The following is a 20,481-nucleotide window of genomic DNA, read 5'->3' as shown; positions in this document are numbered from 1 at the left end:
TTGTTTAGGAACTATAATAAAAAACAAAAGAATATGAGAAGAGCATTACAAATATTTTTTCTAGCCTCCCTGCTGTGATTTGTCATTAATTACTTACATTAAGAGCAAAGATTATGTTTACTCATGTGGGCAAAAGGAGGGGCTGTAAGACAAGGTTTTATTGTTTTAGACAAAGTTGACATTTTAATATTTACCAGCTTGGATAAGTAATTAGGACAGTTAGCATCTGTATAGAAACAGGCTTAAACAGAACAAATTTGCTGTAGTCTTGATTCAGCTCAGCCTGAAAATTTCATTCGCTCAGACAAATAAGTCTCTTTTTAAAAAGACCTTCTTACATCAATCTCCTTCCTCTGACTTGATCTTTAAATGCTTCACTGGCACTAAAAACAGCTAACTTTGACACGTCCTACCTCAGTAACCGCCCCAACACTGAAGAGTGTTATTACCTGGCCCTGGTTGCTCTTACCTTCACTGATTGGAAAATGAGTGGGTTTGGAGTTCCTGACCAACAGCCTAGTTTTGGTTTTCTAGTGGAAATTGTCTCCTGAACGTCTACTTAAACTTTAAATCTTTGAAATGCACTATTCCATACTTTTATAGTGAAAAGGTGTAACAGTTGCTCCCCATAAAATACAGATTTTTGTGGGAAATGTAATTCTGCACAGAGCCTTTGGGTCTCACGATAACCCAGCCAGTAGTTTGTGGGAATAACTTCACCATAAGGCACTTCCAGTTTGGCGCCTTAAGGGTTGACACATCCTCTCACGTGCTCCTGGACCACCTCTCCTCCTGTGTGAAGTGGTAAAACAGAGTGGGCTCGTCCCTGAAGCCCTGCTGGCCGGTCAGGTGGGTCAGCACTCCTCCCTGCTGAAGACGAAGGCCGTAAAGTCTGGCCTCGGCTCGTCCAGCGCATAGACCTCGCTCCGTTAGCCAGACCACTAAGTCGCTACCCCGAAAGACACCTTCAGGGGGCCCCTGGGGAGGTCTTGTACCAAGATCATGCTGAGAGATCTCCTCATCGTGTCCATCAAGGGTAGAAATGTATCCTTGGCGTTCATCCTGAGCCTCCATGCAGGAAGGAAGCGAGGCCCGGTTGCGCGATTCTTCTGGATTGTCATTTTTGTGCCGGTTCTGTGAGTCGTTAGGTCTCTGCTCCTGAACATAAGGGTTTGTGTTTAAGTACTGGGGATGATGGGAAAGGCAACGTCCAACTTCACTCTCCTCCCGTGTCACTCCTCCAGACCTGTGGCAATCAGAGGAAGGATTCACCTGCCAAAGCGTTCACACTCTCCCCTGAGCCACTAACAAGGTGATGGAGAGGAGGGACACACAGGAAGAAGGAACGGTGGCAGAGACAGAGAGAGACAAAGCAAGGAAAGGATTAATTCATCTCAGGTAACGCTAACAGAAGAGTAGGAACCTGTTAGAAGAAAGGTAAAGTGTGACAGCCAAGAGTCATTCAAATGTAGTGCAAGGTCTTTTTCCAGTAGGGTGGAAAGGTTTCATACTCAGCCCCTAAACATGCTAGATGTGGCTCTTAGAAAAACAAGACAGTGATAAGTGAAGATTCATGCACCATCACCGTTAAAAGGTCAGAAACAATGGAATCTGCAATCTCTATTAGATGGTATGTAAAGGACTTTGATCAGTCCATTTATGAACACGTTCCAAACTGTAGCACAGACAGTGAATCTTTTGTTTTGTCTCACTTCTCAACCTCAGACTATTTATGTTACTGGGATATTATGCCAGACCAAATACAAAGACACGGGTAATAGTGAATTGGAAGTAATATAATAGATTTGAAAAGTTTGCAATGCATTTGTATTCAGCACCCTTTACTCTGTCAGTGATAAATTAAATCTATTCAAAACAGTCCGTCTACGTGTGATTTAGTCTGACAGTAAACGCACCACCAGGAAGGACGAGGAACACAGCAGACAGATCAGGGAGAAAGTCAAAACATATCCCAAATAAAGCAACCGCAAACCTATGAAGACATGGCCGTCCTTCTAAACTGACATACTGTGTGAGGAGAACATTAATCAGGGAAGCAGCCAAGAGGCTCATGCTAACTATGGATTAGCTGCAGAGATCCACAGCTCAGGTGCCAGAAACTACACATAGGGGACAACATAAACACCTGGAAGAAGGCGCTCCTGACAAATGAGAAAAATTCTGGTCTACATTCAAATTCAATATGAGGAGGAAACATTACAACCGCCACCCCGAATTTAGCATCCCATTAGTGAAACATGCTGGTGGCCCACTCAAGAAAGGGGGAAACATTTTTTATTTAGCAAGAGTAGTGAAGCTGGCCAGACTTGATTACAGTAGAAGTGAGATGGAGTTAAATAAGGATCAATACTGGAAGAAAACTTGGTAGATGCTGAGAAAGACTGGAGACTGAGGTGGAGGTTCACCTTCTATCAGGACAACAGCCCTAAACAATCAGACTTACTGATTTCATGTGTTAGAATGGCCCAGTCAAAGTCCAGACTTAAAAATCCAATTGGCAGTGAGAGGAAAAGAGATTCACAGGTGCTCTCCATCCAAACACACTGACCTTGAGCTATTTTGTAAAGCATATTGGGTTCTAAAATGTCAGGGTCTACACCTGCTAAGCGGGTAAAGGAACCAGGAATACCTCAGCTGGATTTACAGAAAGGTTTGCCCTGAAAGTACTGGCTGGTTGAATACAAATGCAAGGCACATCTTTTGGATTTTTATTTGTTAAAAAAAAAAGATACAGTTATGAATACTTTTTCAAGGCATTTTAAACAGGCCCGCTGTATTCCTCATACCTGCGAGTGTGTACTATGTCTTGCACGCACTGGTCTTTGTGGTAGCGGACAAACTGGGTACAGGTGAGTCGGACCTCCTCAGGGACGGCAGACGGACTCAGATCCTCTCCGTCCCTGCCGTGCCACAGGCCGAGAAACCTGGACAGCACCATAGTTACAGGATTCCTTTTCAAACCACGTGACAAAGTATTGTGAATCGACTGCTGAAGTCTCCGCCTACCTCTTCTTGAACGGCACAATGATCAGGTGTCTGTCCAGACCAAATATTCCGAACGAAAGGAAACCCTGGGAGACACAGAAAGCAAAAAAGAACACACAACACCAGCTAAAGTTAACACTACCCGTTTCCCTACAACACACACACACACACACACACACACACACAAATACAGGCACAATGTATCATCCTGTTGAGGTACCTGCCCATAGTTGGCTACAGCACAGAAAAACTGCAGTTCCAGGTAAAGTCGGCCTGGATCCTTGTTGAACAACCACCAAAGACAGCTGGACAGATTCTATGGAGACGATTGCAATCAGACATCAACTCGTCATTCCTTCAACCGCTCACTGCACAAGTGAATTTATCATCTTCATGCAAGGCAGTGGAGTTAGATTAAAATTATTACAAATATTTTTTTTTCAAACTCCACTTTGTGCTACGATCTAGTGGAGTCTATCCTCTTGGACTTTTGCTTCTTCCTTACCGCCAGCAGGCTGACGCTGAGCAGCAGACAGAGCAAAACGTGTCTCACAGTCTGTTTATCATCAGTGCTCTGAAGGCCTGGTGGCGGCAGATCCAGTGGCTGCTCCGAGGCCGACGAACAGGGCTGCTGCCTGTCACACAGCGCCCCACTGTGGCCTGAAGCGGCAAAGCTGAATTAGAAATGAGGTTTCTTCCATCTTCCTTAACAATAACGACACATTCATATGTAGTGTATATTTCAACAGAGAACTGTTTCTTTTAATACCTCTCAGAATTATTAAGAAGGAAAACAAAACTAAACGTTCTGTTGCCTCTTCCAGCTTCTAGTTCATGCTTTTATAATGTCATATTATCAAAGGAAACTAAGTTTGTCACCTGTGCTGTTTGGGTGCTCCCTCTGAGTGCTCGCTATCATGTCAGGTATGGCCTGGAGAGGAGAAATGTGGAAATCTGCTCAAAGAAACAACAGAAAGGGGGAAAGAATTAACCAACAGTTACGTAACAGTTACATACCTTTTCATCTAAAGAAATGAGAGGAATCTAGAACAGAGCTACCTGAGTTGATGCTGCAAGTGGGGGAATTTGTCATGTCTGTCTGTTGCTGCGGTTGTTGTTGATCCTCCAGGCCACCAGGGGCCCTCAGTTCATCATTGATGCTGGTGACAGCAGCTTGGCTCAGAGCTTCGTAGCCAATCTGCTCCCGGTCTCCCTGGCTCAGACCCATCAGAGAAATGGCCCCGAGGGCCAGGCTTACAGCGAGGACCCCAGCAGAGCTGATTATCTGAATGAAATATAATGTCAAATAAACAAAAATAATAATAATATGATTACATTCCAGGAGATTTCTTTTGTGTTGTGTTCAGTATTCCTATTCAGGTAATGATTAAAAAAAAGGTTTTGAAAGGAAGAATAGTAAACTATACTTTTGTACCTAAAGTTTCATCTTATTCAGCTCTGACTGGTGATTGGCCTGTTGGAAACTCAAGAATCCAATCTTTTTCTGATCATTTTTATGCATCATATACAAGTACTACTAGGTAATGCAACAACACTCTTCAGTGTGGACAGTGTTACTGAACGAAGAGAACTCAAAGTTTGCTACTTATATATGAAGTCAGACGAAGCAAATGGATGAAACAGGCTGGTTGGACTAAAAAGCTTTATTCTTTAAAAATGTCGAAATCTGTCTGTAGTTTGTTCAGACTGCATGAGACAGTAACAGAAAAGTTGTTGCAATTTATCCTTTCGAGCTTTCAACCTTTAACTATTGCCCACTCACAGCAGAAAGTATTGAGAAAAAATACTTCTTATATTACTGTTTTTAAAGATTAATAGGAACTGGAAATTGACAAAGTTTAATAGAAACTGGAGATCGGAAATCAATCCAGAAAATGCTGATCGGTGCGTCTCCAAATAAGAGTGTAAAGTGTTGATAAAGGGGCATTTGGTCCAAACCTGAGCTCTGCCATAGAAGAAAGCAGAGTCAATGTTTTCCGTCCTTTCCCCTGAAATCAGAAGAACTCCAACCATCAGGAAGGGAACCCTACAAACACAAAAACAGCATCAAGGCCAGACTATATTAAATATTGCATCAGCAAACCTAGTTTTCTCTTTTTTTCCTTTAAGCATAGGTGTGAATACTTACCCCCAGCCCAAAGCCATAAAGACTCCTGGTCTGAGTCTGAGCAGATCATCTCTGCTAGTCAGAGCCAGACAGAGAGGGATTAAACCTGGGGAGACATAGAACCCCAAGCTTCTCTTAAGCAAAGAACAAAATGCTTTAAGGTACTTTACAGAAACTGATGGGGGTAGCTTTTTAAATATCTGATGAAAACAAACCTGTCCAGATGTATGTGCTGTACAGAGACCCGTACAACAGAGTGAATGTGATAATTTTACTGAGAAGGTTATCTTCTTGTTTCACCAGGAAGTTCCACAGGATCATACTAACGCACACTAAAAACTGCCACATGAAGCAGAGGGTTAAGGTAGCAGACTCCAGTAAATATAAAGAGCTACACGTACGTTCCAGGTATTAACTAACAGAAACCAAAATTACAGACATGTATTATCACAGTGGCGATCACTTACATGCAGTGGAGCATCATATTTAACTGACCTGAGCCAGGAAAAGGTTTAATGCAAATAGATGAGGGAGTTGGTTAAATTTCCTGCTAAGCAACATCACAGCGATAGTCCACACCTGAGAGGAACCCAATCACAAACTGACTTAGTCTGTTCAACGTTGACAGTGATCATCTCATGCCGATCCCTGAGGGAGCGGCGTTAGAGAAACTCTTTACCGTGCATCAAAACCACGTACCAGTCCTATAAGGCTGACGATGCTGATGTTGAAGCTGACGTTCTCCAGCTCTGCCACGAGGGGGGTCGGGTCCATTAAGGGGATTGTCAACAACCAGGCGGACACGTACATGATTGGTGCCGACAAGAACGTGCTGATTACCATCCCTGATGTCACCTAAAATACAGGACACCAACCTGCAGTCACCGAGACTCACAGCGCTGTAGAAAAGCATAAAGCCCCTCCCCCCACACACACTTACACAACCCACAGATTTTTGGTCACAGTAGAAGTTTCTTCCATCATCCAAAAAAGGTTTTATTTCACAAACACACAGATAAAGACTAATTTTAAAACAGCAGTTTTCTAGTGACCATTTAATTCATAAAATTAGTTCTTTAAATCATCTGGCCCTCTGTAAAACTTTGCACCGAATCTGGAAGGGGCCACGTCCCATTTCCCAGCTGTATACTCTGCCTGGATTCAGCTACGGCTGAAGTTTTGCTGGAGTTCAAAGAAATACTGAGTAAAATGATGATGGTGCTTATGATTAGAAAGAAATGATCCGCTTTAGCGTTTCAATCAGGACAATGTGACAGGGGAATGAGCAGAGTGTTGCAAATGCTGTTGAATGGCAGAAAACCAGCAGGAAGTCATTATCCTCTGTGTTGCGTTTGGGTGTATGTGTCTGCGTGAGTTTGTGTATCATGTGATCGGGTCAGAAGGCAGCCTCGGTTTAAAAAGATGAAAGCCTCATGCCAAGAATGCGGAGGAATTCAGCTCCGTTTCAGTCCAGATTAAGGCATTTTACATGCTTGAACGTTTGAATCGGTGTATTGTTTCAGAAACAAAAAAAAGGAAAAAAATAGCAGGATCAGTCAAGCTGCAGTTTTAAACGGAACCTACCACCTCCAGCTCCATGTTATAATGACCAGCATAGATGGCTACGCTTGGCGCGGTCGGGAAGACTCCGTAGAGAAAAGCAAAGTTGGACAAACTAGTGTGGTTCGGGCTTGTGCTGTTCACCCCGACGTCCAGAATGTCCACCATGTCTTTGCAGACCAATGGCATCACCAGGCTGGAAGGGGGACAAAAGAGAGAAAAAAAGCACATTTTAAATGTGAGGGCGAAATGTTACACACTGTAGATTAAGATTTATCAATGTCATTATACGTAATTGTATCCAGCGGAAGGAACAGTTGACCTTAGCTAATCAGAACAAGAGGCAGAGAACTTCGATAAGCTTCTACAGAAAATAGATGTTGAAAATCCAACAACTTGAAGTGAACGTGGAGGTAAATGCTGGGTATGAAATGATAAGACTCTGCCGATGACTCCAAACAGTGGCAGGTCGCTAGCTAGCACGACCAAGAAATAGAATACTGATGAACATACATAAGACTAAACTGTCGTGCAGCACCCCTGGAACTGGATGGGAACCCAAAAGGTCAGGGAAGACAGGTTGATGTCACCCTGTCTTCCCTGACCTAGATGAATACAGAGACTGTATAACGCTGCACAACCCCAGGACAAAGGAAACGACAAAAATGGTTTGTTGTTGTTCACAGCAAAAGATAGGGGTGAACCAGCTGGAAAGAGAAGCGTGTTCAACCTTGAAAAACCTCATAATAAACACAGGAGCCATGGATGATGTGAGGGGGGAAAAAATTCAGAAATATTTGAGAATTTCATTCATCTGCTAAATAAAGCTGAAGGTAATAATGTCAAGGTGTTTCTCAGTGGACCTTTCACGCCCGTTTGTTGTGGAGATGAGACTTTTTTTCAGACTGCTCATGATCGACGACTGCCTAAAAACGGCATGTACTGCAAAATCTGTCAACTTTATAGAAAACTTCTATTTATTTCTGGGAGAAACTACGTCTTTTTTTTTTAAAGAAAGATGGATTTTATCCTAATAGGTCAGTCGCAAAACTCCACTTCCAACATGTTCTGTGACTCAGACGCCAGCAGCTTTCTCCTTGAACAAAGAACAGGGAGTGAGAAAACAATTTATATGCCCAGTACAACTGGAATCTGCTAAGATTAGACGTGCAGAGAAACATGCCACAGAATGAGACTTCTACAACACTAAAAGCGGATTTCCACCAGACTCCAACAGGACAAAAGGTGGAGCCTTTTGATGTTGTTTTTAACAGAAACATGGCTAGATGAAAATAGTGAGACACCTATACTGATAGATCAATTCCTCCCAACTAAAACTGTGGCAATTGTGTCCAATGAGTCACTGAAGTGGAAAAAGGTGTTTCTGGACAAATTTGACTCTTGGTTCTCCAGGCAAAGACCTAAATCCAAAATATACTTTTTCATTTTAATGACCTACTATCTGTGTTATGTGTTTATTATGTGGGTGATTTCAACATTTCAACATTTATGTTGAAGACATCTAAAGGCAGAGGTGCAAAAAAAACAAACAAAAAAAAAACTGTGAGATACTTAGACACTTTAGAAATTTTGGTTTAACGGAACATGTTAAACAGCCAACACACAAATGGGGACATATTTTAGACTTAATCATTAGTAAGGGTCTAATGTGATTAATGTTGCCCTATCTGATCACCTTTCTGTTATCTTTGAAAGCATCATTTTCAATGACTCAGTCAGCCAATTCATTAGAAAGCGCATCTTTAGGGACGATGCCACTGAAACCTCTAACCAAGCTTACTCTTTTATTTCCACTTTGTGCTGTAACTCAGTAGATGAACTAGTTAATAACTTTCAGTCTAAAGTTTCAGACATCATTGACTGGATTGCTCCAATTAAAGTGAAGGTTGTTTCTGGGAAGAAGAAATCTCCATGGATAAGTGCTCCAGTAGTGCAAAAGGGGAATGTCGAAAAGCCGAACACAGATGGAGAAAGAATAGACTCCTGGTTCACTATGACATCTATAAAGAGAGACTTTACAGATATAACTTACAGCTGAAAAATGCAAGAGAATCTTCCTTCTCTGAGATTATCAGTAAAAAAAAATGATAATGCTCATGCCTTATTTGCCAAAGTCAACAGGTTAACAAATCGTCCTGTGACTGTGGCATCGGAACTCCACTCCACCAGGGCCTGTAATGAATTTGGCAACTTCTTTACTGAGAAAATCCCAAAAATTAGGGGAGCAGTCTGTGCATTCATGTCAAGTTCAGTACCACAATTGTCTCCAACTAGAATAAATTTTGACAAATCTGAAAAAATAAAAAATAAAAATATGAAACATTATAGTATAATCCTTATTTTTCATCTATTATTTTTGGCATTACAAATATTTTACTGAAGAGAAATGAAAACCACACCTCCATCTGAGCCTCACTTACAGTTTGGCTGTGATGAGGAGAATGAGGGCAACTCCAGTGTCTCTGGTTAGTTTTCTGAGCTGGCCGACCTGCCTCAAAAAACAGAGATAAAATGTCAGTAATCCTTCAGTCTTATGGTTGTAAAACAACACAAACTCTTACAGCTCACCATAGTGAGTCCGAGGTAAAACAACGCTGCTCCTCCAAAAGAGTTGGCCAGGCCGTCTATAAACTCAGACAGCACGGCGGGGATCTGTTCTCCCAGGACAAAATGGGAGATGATTCCCACTATCACCATGAACACTATCGGGTTCTTCAACACCTTGAGAGACGACAAGAAAAATCGGAAGAATTAAACGCACTGTTTAATGGTTCTAACAACTCCCACGGCTAGAATTACCTGCAAAACTACAATTCCCAGGATGCTGAGACTACTGTGGTGTGGGTGGCTGGCCTGCCTCCACCTCTGCACCTCGCAGAGAGCAAGGCCGATTGGATTGAGGAGCATGAGGGAAACAGGGGCAACCAGGTAGATGTACTGGAGGTATTCTGGATACGTGCTTCGATACAAAGCGTCGACTGGAAGGGAAGACACGGAAAGACTCAAATATGCAAGCTGACAACTTCAAATGTCCGTGCCAGGTGAGTCTTACCTATTGGGTATCCCAAGGCAAAGTCGTTACTCTGAGTAGCAAAGATGGCATACAGTCCAGCCTTGCTGTATCGACTGTCTGGATTGGCCACCATCAGCGTCAGCACACACACCAGCACAAACACCGTAACCTGCGGGGGAATGCGGGGTTATTTTACGCTTGCATAGCAGGGAACATACAAACGAGGTCCAACTGAAACAGGTCAGACAAACACCTTGGCCACCAGGACGCTCCAAAGAAAGGCCCAAATTACGTCTCCAAAGTCCAGCAGCACCATGTTTTTAAAGAGCAAAGCTGGGAGGGCAAATTTAGAGACAAAGTTCCCCAAACCCTTTGCCTGGCCCTCTGTGATTATGTCAGCCCTGGAGGAAGAAACCAGAGATCCGGTTTAAAACCCGAGTTTAAATTCACGGAGGAGTCGCGCCAGTCTCTCGGTATTTACATGCACCCACCGTCCAGCGATGTAACCACACAGTATGATGCCGAAGCACTCGAGAAGAGCCGGGAACAGCTTGTCGATGGACATGTGGGGCCCCGCAGCGGAGCCTCCCAGGGTGCTGTGGGAGATGTTCTTCCCGTGGATGAACACATAGCTGTTGGGAGTCTCCATGGTGACGATGGGATGAGATTCGGAGGCCGATGGGTCCAGAGCCTGGTAGAGAGAGTAACACATCACAAGATGTATGGAGGAGCTTATAGACAGCTGACTCTTACTGTTCACTGGAATGTCAATTCACTTAAACCAAAAGAGCTAACTTCAGCTTATTATTGGTTGTGATAAACTCTAGCTAAACAGGTACAACCGTTTGAACAGTCAGTGACACAGCCGACAAGAGAAGTGGATGTTTTAGGATAGCAGAGGTTGAAAGCTAAAAAGTATAAAACAGAGCATCGTTGCTGAGTTCTGTTTGGCCTTCCTGTTATCTGCTTAAAAAGTCGCTCCGTCTTGTTTTCTTCCCGGCCCGAATGAACTGGAGATGTAAATCTAGACATATCATGCTTTCCTCATAAAACACTTTATTTTTCCTTAGGGGTTGGACTTTAGCGAATCCCTACTCACAACATGTAACTACCTGTTAGAAGCATAACCGAGGCACTGTGTCAAATTTCTGGTCCAACAAATGAGTGTTTGATCAGAAAGTGGGTACATTTTTATTTATTTATTTCATTATTCAAACAGTCTGTTAGTTAATGTTTTGAAGTACTGTATACTAAATATGTAATGTATATGAGCACATTCTTTTCCAACTCAGTGGGATCACTTGCTACATTCTGTCATTTGAAACATTCTTTTTAAATGGTATTATTTTCATACGTCCAAATAAATGGGATCGGATCCCGTTTTGCCTTCAGAAATCAGAACTTAATGCTTCAACAAGGCTCAACAAGGTGTCAAAAATCTTCCTCAGAGACATTGGGTCCATAGTGACATGATTTCATCACAGTCGCTGGTGATCTGTCTGCTGCACGGCTATTGGACGGAGATCTAGCGACCGTGGAGTTCACTGGAGAACATTAAAGCCTTGTCATGTTCAAGAAGCTAGCTGGAAATTTGAGCTATGAGAAAGGAAGAATGGAGCCTTTGTGACAAAAGGATGGAGCAGGAGACGCGGAGGGGACTCAAGTTGGCTGCGGTGTCTTAGAAAGCTGAGTCAAAAACCAATCATCCCTACACCACACCATTACAAGCCCATCACCAGCCTGAACTGTTGATAAAAGCAGGATGGATCCACGCTTTAATGTTGCATTAATTAAACCATCCATGTTCCAGCTGACATCAATCAACCTTCTTTGAACATATATGGACATTATTTGTCTTTATAGTTTTATTTTTCTTACAAATAAAATGTTACTTTGGCCCTCAGAATGCTTTTAATTGAGTTTAATAACAAAATCTAAAAAAAAAAAAAACATGAATAGGTTTTGTTTTATGGATTTTTCTGATGTAAAATGCTGCTATTTATTTTTCATCCTACTACCATGGTGTTGGTACCATTTGAAAGAAAATGTAATGCTCGTTGAAAAAAAAAGCATCTGTTTAAAAGTATTTGTATGGAATGAGGAAAATATGGGGGAGGCAGGAGGAACGCTACCCACAGATTCTCTTGTTACGCCTCTGAATGGTCTCCTAACGGGGGGTTGAGACGGTCTTTTCTATCCGTTGTCTGTTCGCCTGAAGCGGAAAGGGACATGGTGTAAAGCCCCAAAGCCGCGGCGGTGTAACAGGAGAAGCCGGACAAAGCGACCTGCCCTCTGGGACCCCCGCCGTCATTGCCAGCTGACCGTTAGCGCTACCCTACCTGCATGCTAAAAACGCATCTCAGGGCGCGGTGAGCCGTACCTTTCTTAACGTTTCCACAATTTAAAATGATTTATTGAGCGATAATATTTCTCACCTCGGTCCTTAGAAGCACGGCACGACACGGACGAGCAGCATTGCCCCGTCTTTGTTGTTTTCTGAGCTCTTGTTTTTGCTGTTTGGGCTGAAGGCTGGTCCCAATCTGACAGCTGCAGCGAGTAGCCACGCCCCGACAAGATTGGCCGAGGCTTCAGCCAATCGTCGCACAGGAAGCTTGGTGGCGGCCTCCGTGATTGGTTGGTTTACGAGGAGCGTCGTTTTGGATAAATTATTTAATCAAGAGACACACAAATGCAGTTTTCACTACAGAGCTATCACTCACGCAGTTTATTCCATTTGTGGGCATATATTCTACAGTGTAGACTTTTGTTTTGTGGATACAGGTTTCTTCTTCTTAATGGACGTCTACATGTTCCTCTGAGGAAACGAGCCAGGGTTTGAACCCACGCGTCCTCAATGGATATCAAATCCAACGCCTCTCGGTCAAATATGGGAAAACTAGCCAAACCCCCATTTAGCAGAGTTCCCTCACACTGTTAAGAAATTTCGAACCACTGAACATTAGTTCATGACAGATATGCAAGCATTCACTGATGCAGAATGTCCTACCACAACATTTTCAGCAGGCTGACGTCTGGAGCTTGAATGAGCTATCACAACACTTTGATTACCCCCCTTTTTCTGCCATGTGTGATCATCCATTTGTCCCAGTTTCAGCCAGGCTATAACTGTCGGATAAAATGGCCCCGAATGGCTGCAAAACAAGCCCATTAGTCTGCCACCATCATGGCTGACAGTTGGTGTTTAGTTTGGATTCTGGCAGACATGACACTGTGCTTTATGGTCAACTATATCTACTTTCCTCTCGTCTATTTCAGTGGATATTATTCCACAAGTTTCAACCCAAGCTAGCTTGCCATGTTGTTTTGAGAAAGGAAGCTTTCATGTGGCTGCCAAGCCATCTTGGCCTTTCATTGACACCCCCCACTCCTGGGAACACTGGCAACTGTCTTAAATCATTTCCACATGTGAATGGTGGACTTTAAATAGTTTGGAAACCTCCCCAGACAGATGGGTGGGTAGTTGCGTCTCCAAGGTTGCTGCTGTTTTGCCATCTTGCCATTAACTCACAGCTGTATGCTCCAGAACAGCAAACTGCCAACACTCCTTTTCCGGAAGTGGTTCCTCGGATTAATCAAGAACAACTGATTATCAGCATCTGCTTTCAGCCTCCCTTTCTCTGACCTGTTAGATATTACATGAAGCTATAAGTTGTTAGAGCCGTTGAAAGCAGTTGTTGGGAAAATACCAGATGATTCGTACAGACACTATATTTATGTCACAGAGATGACATGCACAGATATGGACAAAGGGATGGGTCAGTTATCACTGGGCAGTATGTACATTTGGACAGTCTAAGACATATTGCACAATCTAGCAGATGATATCCAAGTGGTGACACCTTCTCTACTGACGACAATGGGGTGAGCATGGGGGTCGCACTTGGCGACTGAAGACTCATACAACCATCATCCGTGGCTTGCTCTTCCTCATCCATATTTTCCCTGTGCCGATACCTGCCAAGAGCCTCAGCACTGATCTGTAACCGTTTATCTGGCTTGTTTAGACTAAAAGTAATAAAGCGTAATTTCTGTTTCCTTCAAAGACGTTTTTAACCATGGGTGCTCGCTTCTGGGGTAAAGAGCTGGGGTCCGCCAAGGGCTTTAACCGATGCCAGGATGCTGTAGCTTTCACAAACTTGATGTTCTGTGTTAGTAGCAATCCCTTTTAAAATGGACAGGGTTAACACGATGCCACACTTTAAACATTTATTCAACTTTTTTTATTGCACATTTATGTAAATGAATAATACAGTTATGTGGTAAAATCTGGTTTATCTGGTTGACACTACAATTCACCGTGTCCTTGTCCCTTACCCAAAAGTCTATTGTTCAGGAATATTGATGCATAATTCAATAAAAGCACCCCCTTTTTAGCCCAAAGTTACCCCTAAGTAAAGCATCTTAAAGCATGTTTAATGTAAATGGTTTTACTTTTGTATGATCGCCTTACAGAAAACGTTTAACAAAAAAAAACAAAGCAGAACAAAATGACGTACATAATACTGCAAACATAACTTATCCCATTGTTCAATATCAGTTGATTAAATCATACCGATACCTACACAGATCCTTTGCTGCGCATCAAGAGAACCCAACAACGGCAACACAATATCCAGCTCGATTGCACACTGATACTGCAATAACCCCACTGGAATGTCCTTTAAAACACATTGAGCTGAGCATCCTCACATAATCAAATAAAACGTACCGCTCAGTGGCTCCAGTAGAAACAAACAGGTGAAAACAAAAAAAAAAGAACAAGTCTACATTCTGGCTGTGAAGGCACACGTGGCTTTGGCAAAGTAAGTGCCCAAAATTTCCTGATGTTTACCACAGTCGAGGCTGGAAGGTGAGACCATTTAAAGTCCTTCTTTGCACTGTGGCTGTATCTAAGGCACCTTGATTGATTACCTGATATGTTCAAGCAGTTACTGCCTTTAATTTTACTGTTTCAACTGACGTAAGTGAATATCTTGACACAAAAAAAAGCCACCCGAGGTAACTCCCTTTAGATTTACAGTCGGAACAGAAGCAAAAAGGTTTGGCTGGTTTTTAAGAAAATCAGAAAATCTAACGATCGGTTGTGACAGTGACGGAAAAAGGGACATTGGATAACTTTGATATGCATTCAAAAAAAACAGAGTTTGAGAGAGATCTGATTATGAGCAACAAGATCATTGAGGCCTGCCCAAACACATCCTCCAGGAACAGCATGGCTGTAAACTTAAAACTAGAACGATAGATAGAATTTATTTTCTCCAGAACACAATTGTACCACAATATAAACAGTTTTGGCCGTTTGCAGATCCCCCACTTCCCTGGTGCAGAGGCACATGATGTAAACTCCACGAGACTCTGTGCTTTTGTTTGAATAACTGCACTGGAAGTCCTTTTTTTCCCCCCTTTGCGGTCCTCACATGATCGACATGCTTCTGGTCAAAGCGCAAATGAGCGTAACAAAGAAAGAGACAAGGAGAGAAGAAGAGGTGGACGGTCCAAGCGTTGTCATGGCGGCCATCTTTTCTTCACCTGGGTATTGGAGGAAGGGGAGGAGCTCCTCGCTCTTTTTTACCAGCACCTGAAACATAAGTAAAGGTGAGATTAGTTAGTTTTCCATAGCATATCTTCCTCCACCAGGTGGCACTGTTTCACACAAATTAAGACGCTTTAGTCCTTGAATACCTTTTGATGTGGATATAAAAAGCCTACACACTCCTGTTGAAATGTAAGGTTTTAGGGATAGAAAAAAAAATAGATCATAATAAATGGCTTCAAAACTTTTTCTAACATAAAAAAAAATATTGAATAAATATACAACCCTTAAAGTAACACTTTGTTGAACATTTCGATCCTGTTTCAGCATCCAATCTTTTTGACTTCACACTGTTCATTAGTTAAAGTGGAAGCATTTTGGAGCAACCATGAAGTGGTAAGCCTTGTATAATCACAACGTGGGGACAGCACATGTTGAGACACACATTGTGCAGAAGTGAGAAAGACCTTCAAGCTTCATGTGGCTTTCAAGTCAGCTCATCAACAGCGCATAGAGCAACGGTCTCCAAACTTTTTGTCACATAGGTCAAAATCATTGGCTCTGAAAGATTCCAGTTTGTTCATGTAAAAGATAACATATGCCTTTATTGTCCCACTATGGACACAGTGACAGTGGCAAAGACAATTTTTAGTAATGGGAAAAAAACAAGCTAATTTAATCTAAAGTTAGGCCAAAATAACAGTGAAAATACATAGAGTAAATATTGCATTATTGATAATATAACATATTCAGGTGAAAAAGACGAAAAAATATTCAAGTCAGCCAGTGGAAAGACACCAGCCTATTCACAGAACAATGTGAGATAATATGCAATACACATGACGGTGCAGCACCGTTAGTGTTCTTCGAACTCCAGCGTTACTTGTGGAGTACCACAGGATTCGGTGCTTGGGCCAAATATCTTTACTATATAAATGCTACCAATTGGTAAAATAATCAGACAGCGTGGGTTAAATTTCCACTGTTATGCCGATTAAATTCTGACGGACTCATGGTTCAAGAAAATTATAAATATCACAAACAATTTTAAAGTATTTTTTTACCTGCTCAACAGTATGCATGTAACGTTCTAATTCATTAAATAATGTACTTAGATTTCAGTTATGTGTAAATCAATGTAGAGCAAAAGCTTAAAGACAGATTTGATTTTAAAAAAGTTATCCTGTTTGCAAATTCTGTTAAGATCCATCGAAGAAAATTGAAAAATATCTTATGTTCTCAGCAACAACAACAATAATACTAATACTAATAAATCAGACTTATATAGTGCTTTTTAGAACACTCAAAGATGCTTTACAAGGACAGAGAGAGACAGACAATATAAACAAAACTTTAATATTTAGCTCAGTGTAATTTGTTTTGTGTTTTACTGTGTTTAGTGTATTTTTTCATTCTGTTTTGTTGATCTGATGTACTTTTCTTGTAAAGTGAGTATTCACAAAAGCGCTTTTAAATATGGGGGAAAGTCACTGCACAGATGGGATCCTACAGTTATGGTCATTATTAAAACTCAAATACTTTGTTTTGTATCAAAAATAAAGTCTCTCTCTCTGCATCAAGCGTCTGTGCTTCCAAATTTCCAAATTAATTCCATGTTTTAACAATTGGACGAGCTTAAAGTTAATTTGTGAGCAAGCGCTGAAATACTTTGGGGGAAAAAAGTGTATGTGTGTTGCGTGCGTCACCTTTGCTCTCCGTCTTGGAGATCTTACTGGGGTAGGTTTTATGGGAGGGCACGTAGGGATCAGGTGGAGGAAGCTCCGACACTGGGTGAAAAGTAAACCTGTACTCGAACTCATCTGTTGGAGGAAACAGAGAAAACGGAGCAATTATGTCAGTTAGACTGGATGACGTTACAGGATATAATAGGACTTTAACTAAACTAGTTGAAATAGAGGTCAGGGTTTTTCTGTTTTTTTTGCCTTAACTCAAGCTTGTGTTAAAAAACAACAACACATAGGGCAATAGTTATCAGTCTGAAAAACAGTATATAGGACTGAGCTGGTATCTGTATCTTTTGTCAAGCTTACATAACTTTACAAGCTCTTCGTTTACAGTGCACATTTCCTCATGGTTCAACAACATACCCCTGTGTATTATACTGGGATTTTGTGGGGAAACACCAACAGAAAGTAGCTGTTAATTGAGAAGCAAAAGTAAAGATTGCATGGTTTTTAACATTTTTCTTTTACAGATCGTCTAATAAAATAAAAAAAGGAAATCGTGCCTTGGAGTCAGCCCCCTGAGTCAGTACTTTGTATAGCCAGAAATTAAAGCTGCAGGTCTTTTAGGGTATTGTTTCTACCACCTTTGCACATATAGATACTGGAATCTTTCCCATTCATTGTGTTTATAATGATGAGTGGTCTTTAGGTTTTTGACATAGTTTCATGTGACCCCAGCTACCTCTTGTGTATGTTTGCTGTGTCTCCTACGCGCCTTTTGGCAAAGTGCAAACAGAGCTTTTTATGACTTTCCTTCAATAATTGCCTTCTTCTTCCCACCTTTCCATAAAGGCCATAGCACATCCTTGCATTTTCAGATGCTGGGGTGAACAAAGCTCTGTGAGATGCTTCAAACTTTGGATTTTATTTTTTAACCAAACTCTGCTCTAAACATATCTACAACTTTCTCTCTGACCTTTCATCTGTGTTCCTTGGTCTTCCTGATGCTGTTTGTTCACTGATGTTATCTAACAAACCCCTGAGTCCTCCACTGAACAGCTGGATTCATACTGAGAGTACATTACAAACAGATGCACTCATTTCACTAATCAAGTCCCTTCTGAGGGAAACTGGTCGCATTGTATTTTATTTAGGGGCATCAGTGTAAAATAGGCTGAATGCACAACAAACCTTTCAGATTTACAAAAACATTAAAGCCTGAGTTTAAAACATAGTTATGTGGCATGGATACCTTTGCTTTGTACTTCTTCAACCAGACTCTGCTATATATTTCTCATTTTTCCTTGCTTATTCCAAACTAAATTAGCACATTGTGGACTTACAGACCTTGCATTTGGTTGTGGTGCGAGTTTTGGAAACCGTTCCCCATGGGCGGTGGAGCCCCTCCAGGCCCCAGCCTGTCTGGTGGCAGGGGCGGTCTACCGCCAGGCCCTCCACGGGGAGGCTCCGGGCCGGGCCGACCCACGGGAGGAGCTGCGGGCGATGACCTGATGCTGCCTCCGCCCACGCTGCGACCAGAAGGAGGCGGTGGAGGAAGAGGACCTTTGGAGGCAGAGGCAATATTGTTGCTGACTTCTTTGTATAGAAGTGATCCATTGTTGATGAAGTCGGTAGAGACTGGTGGGTTACCTGTGCGCGGTGACGACTGGTTTCTTCCCACGGACGGTGGTCTCTCATTTGGAGGAGGAGGGAGGGGTCCTAATCGACCAGGAGGGGTTGCTGGACCGTGGCTGGAGAAGATGAAGGAGATTTTCATCTTTATATTACTTAGAAAAAAAAACTCATCTTAAACAGAGGCCAAGGGGTAAAATATCCATCTCCACCATAGCAGCCCCATAGTTTCTGGGGCTGCTTGTTTGAGAGGAAAATTATAATCCTGATTACTTTGATCAACATTGAAATAAGGATTATTTACCGGATTATTCACAGAGTTAGAAAAATTAAGTGTTACTTGCACTTTGAGCCTTGAAAAAAGTTTAATTTCTCCAAATACCTTGTTGTTGAACCTTGTGGAATATTCATTGACATTTAGGGTATTGTGTAAACAAAAAAAAGATAACAAAATGAACTAATCATTGCACTCCTCTCTAGAGTCTAAATTGGAAAAATAAATAAAAAAACATTGAAATATGCAAGACAAACGAACAATTATTAAAATTTAACATTAATGTTAAAAATAAAGAATAAAATACTACAACTGACAATCATCACAAATGATATGCAAGACAAGCCTATTCTGACCAAAAAAGGTTGTTCACATTGAGTGCACTAGGCTACTAAACGATCCCTAGTGAGTTCTGGGTCTTCCTCGGGGTCTTCTCCCACTGGGACGTGTCTGGATGAACCCCCAAAAGGAGGCGCCCAGAGGGCATCATGATCAGACGCCCAAACCACCTCAATTTTGATTAATAAACATAAAGATGGTATTACCTTAAAAGGAGCAAAACGCAAAAGGTCACTATTTTAGATAGAAAATTTGTTTTGTGAAGAACTAAAGGCATTTTAAAAACTAGGCCATCTAAAAACAAAATGTTTTTAGATGGCCTATGGTTAAACGTCACACACCATCTCTCGGTGTTTTCTCCAATCTCTTGTTTACAAAGCCGGGCAGCACATGGCCGTATGTACACGTGAACAGCTGCCCCTCAGGGCTTAGCCCCTCCCTGCCAATAAAATGTTACCGCCAGGCACAAAGTGGTGGAGAGCATGTCCATCGGATCAAACCGTTCTCTTACTAACAACATTATATGTTATGACTTACTTGCTTCTTCACTAGACATGTTCCTCTGAAAGGAATGTGTATTTATCCTTTGCAAATAGGCTCATATAAGCCAATGGGTGCAACGGGGAAATGGGGACCAAGAGCTGGAGCGGTGGAAAGAGGTGTGGCTTGATGCACATCTTGTTTTGGTCTACAGACAGTGCTCAAGCTCCACTTAATGGTGAAATATCACTTATTGCTCCTTCAATCTCAATTTATGATACAATTTTGAGAAATGCCAAAGGCGGAACTCGGAAGTGTCTGCGCTTAAATGTTGATCCCAACACGCTACCATCACAGAGGGACGGTGTTACAAGGAGGTATGATGACTAACTAAGGGGAGGCCTTCATGCTACGCTCAAAACCTCCCATAAGCCGAACGTTCAAAGCCTCTTTTCAGCCAATGCCAGCACAATCAACAACAAGATGGACGATTTAAAGCTGCGAACAGCTGCAGACTGCCTGGATTACTGTTTACAGGTGATTGGACGAAAACATCCCGGACTCGGCTATTGACCAAGCAGGCCACACTTTCATCAAAGCAACAAGAACCACTCAGTCCGGTAAGAGCAGAGGCAGCAGATTTTGTGTTCTAATGAAGAATTTGTGCTCCGCTGACAGATGTATTCGCCAACATTTTCAACCTATCCCGACTTCTCTCGGTTGTTCCCACATGCCTGAAGCCTGCAACACCAATTCCAGTACCGCGACAGACCATAGTTGACTGAATGA

The 20,481-nt window shown here is 42.0% G+C and overlaps 2 protein-coding genes across 5 annotated transcripts in view; both read right to left on the bottom strand.

The window, feature by feature from the left end:
• Positions 1 to 223: 223 nt before the first annotated feature.
• On the bottom strand, positions 224 to 12,324 carry gpr155b (G protein-coupled receptor 155b). Of its 4 annotated transcripts, none has more exons than XM_021321591.2 (20): positions 12,164 to 12,324; positions 10,220 to 10,419; positions 9,982 to 10,129; positions 9,768 to 9,897; positions 9,515 to 9,693; positions 9,284 to 9,436; positions 9,136 to 9,203; positions 6,719 to 6,890; positions 5,834 to 5,989; positions 5,630 to 5,713; positions 5,350 to 5,473; positions 5,156 to 5,240; positions 4,966 to 5,053; positions 4,066 to 4,291; positions 3,886 to 3,963; positions 3,512 to 3,666; positions 3,227 to 3,322; positions 3,028 to 3,092; positions 2,808 to 2,945; positions 224 to 1,246 (listed from the first exon to the last, which is right to left on the bottom strand). In XM_021321591.2, exons 2-20 carry the CDS (start codon positions 10,375 to 10,377, stop codon positions 766 to 768), a joined length of 2,784 nt encoding a protein of 927 aa, XP_021177266.2. In that variant the 5' UTR covers positions 10,378 to 10,419; positions 12,164 to 12,324; the 3' UTR covers positions 224 to 765. The 4 variants fall into 4 exon arrangements, with proteins under 4 accessions (XP_021177266.2, XP_012728253.2, XP_021177268.2 ...); XM_012872799.3 differs by having other exon boundaries at positions 3,886 to 3,960; positions 12,164 to 12,323; XM_021321593.2 differs by having other exon boundaries at positions 1,131 to 1,304; positions 12,164 to 12,323.
• A 1,630-nt stretch (positions 12,325 to 13,954) lies between these two features.
• wipf1b (WAS/WASL interacting protein family, member 1b) overlaps positions 13,955 to 20,481 on the bottom strand; it is a 29,800-nt gene continuing 23,273 nt past the window's right edge. Inside the window, exons 6-9 of the mRNA XM_036126863.1 lie at positions 18,618 to 18,718; positions 18,315 to 18,530; positions 16,989 to 17,102; positions 13,955 to 15,327 (exon numbers count right to left, since the gene is read on the bottom strand). Coding sequence (XP_035982756.1) covers positions 15,275 to 15,327; positions 16,989 to 17,102; positions 18,315 to 18,530; positions 18,618 to 18,718 — 484 coding nt within the window. The 3' untranslated portion in view covers positions 13,955 to 15,274. The remainder of the gene's footprint in view (positions 15,328 to 16,988; positions 17,103 to 18,314; positions 18,531 to 18,617; positions 18,719 to 20,481) is intronic.

Source organism: Fundulus heteroclitus, chromosome 22 (assembly GCF_011125445.2).
Source record: "Fundulus heteroclitus isolate FHET01 chromosome 22, MU-UCD_Fhet_4.1, whole genome shotgun sequence".
NCBI classification, from domain to species: domain Eukaryota; kingdom Metazoa; phylum Chordata; class Actinopteri; order Cyprinodontiformes; family Fundulidae; genus Fundulus; species Fundulus heteroclitus.
This window is presented reverse-complemented; position numbering and strand designations above follow the sequence as displayed.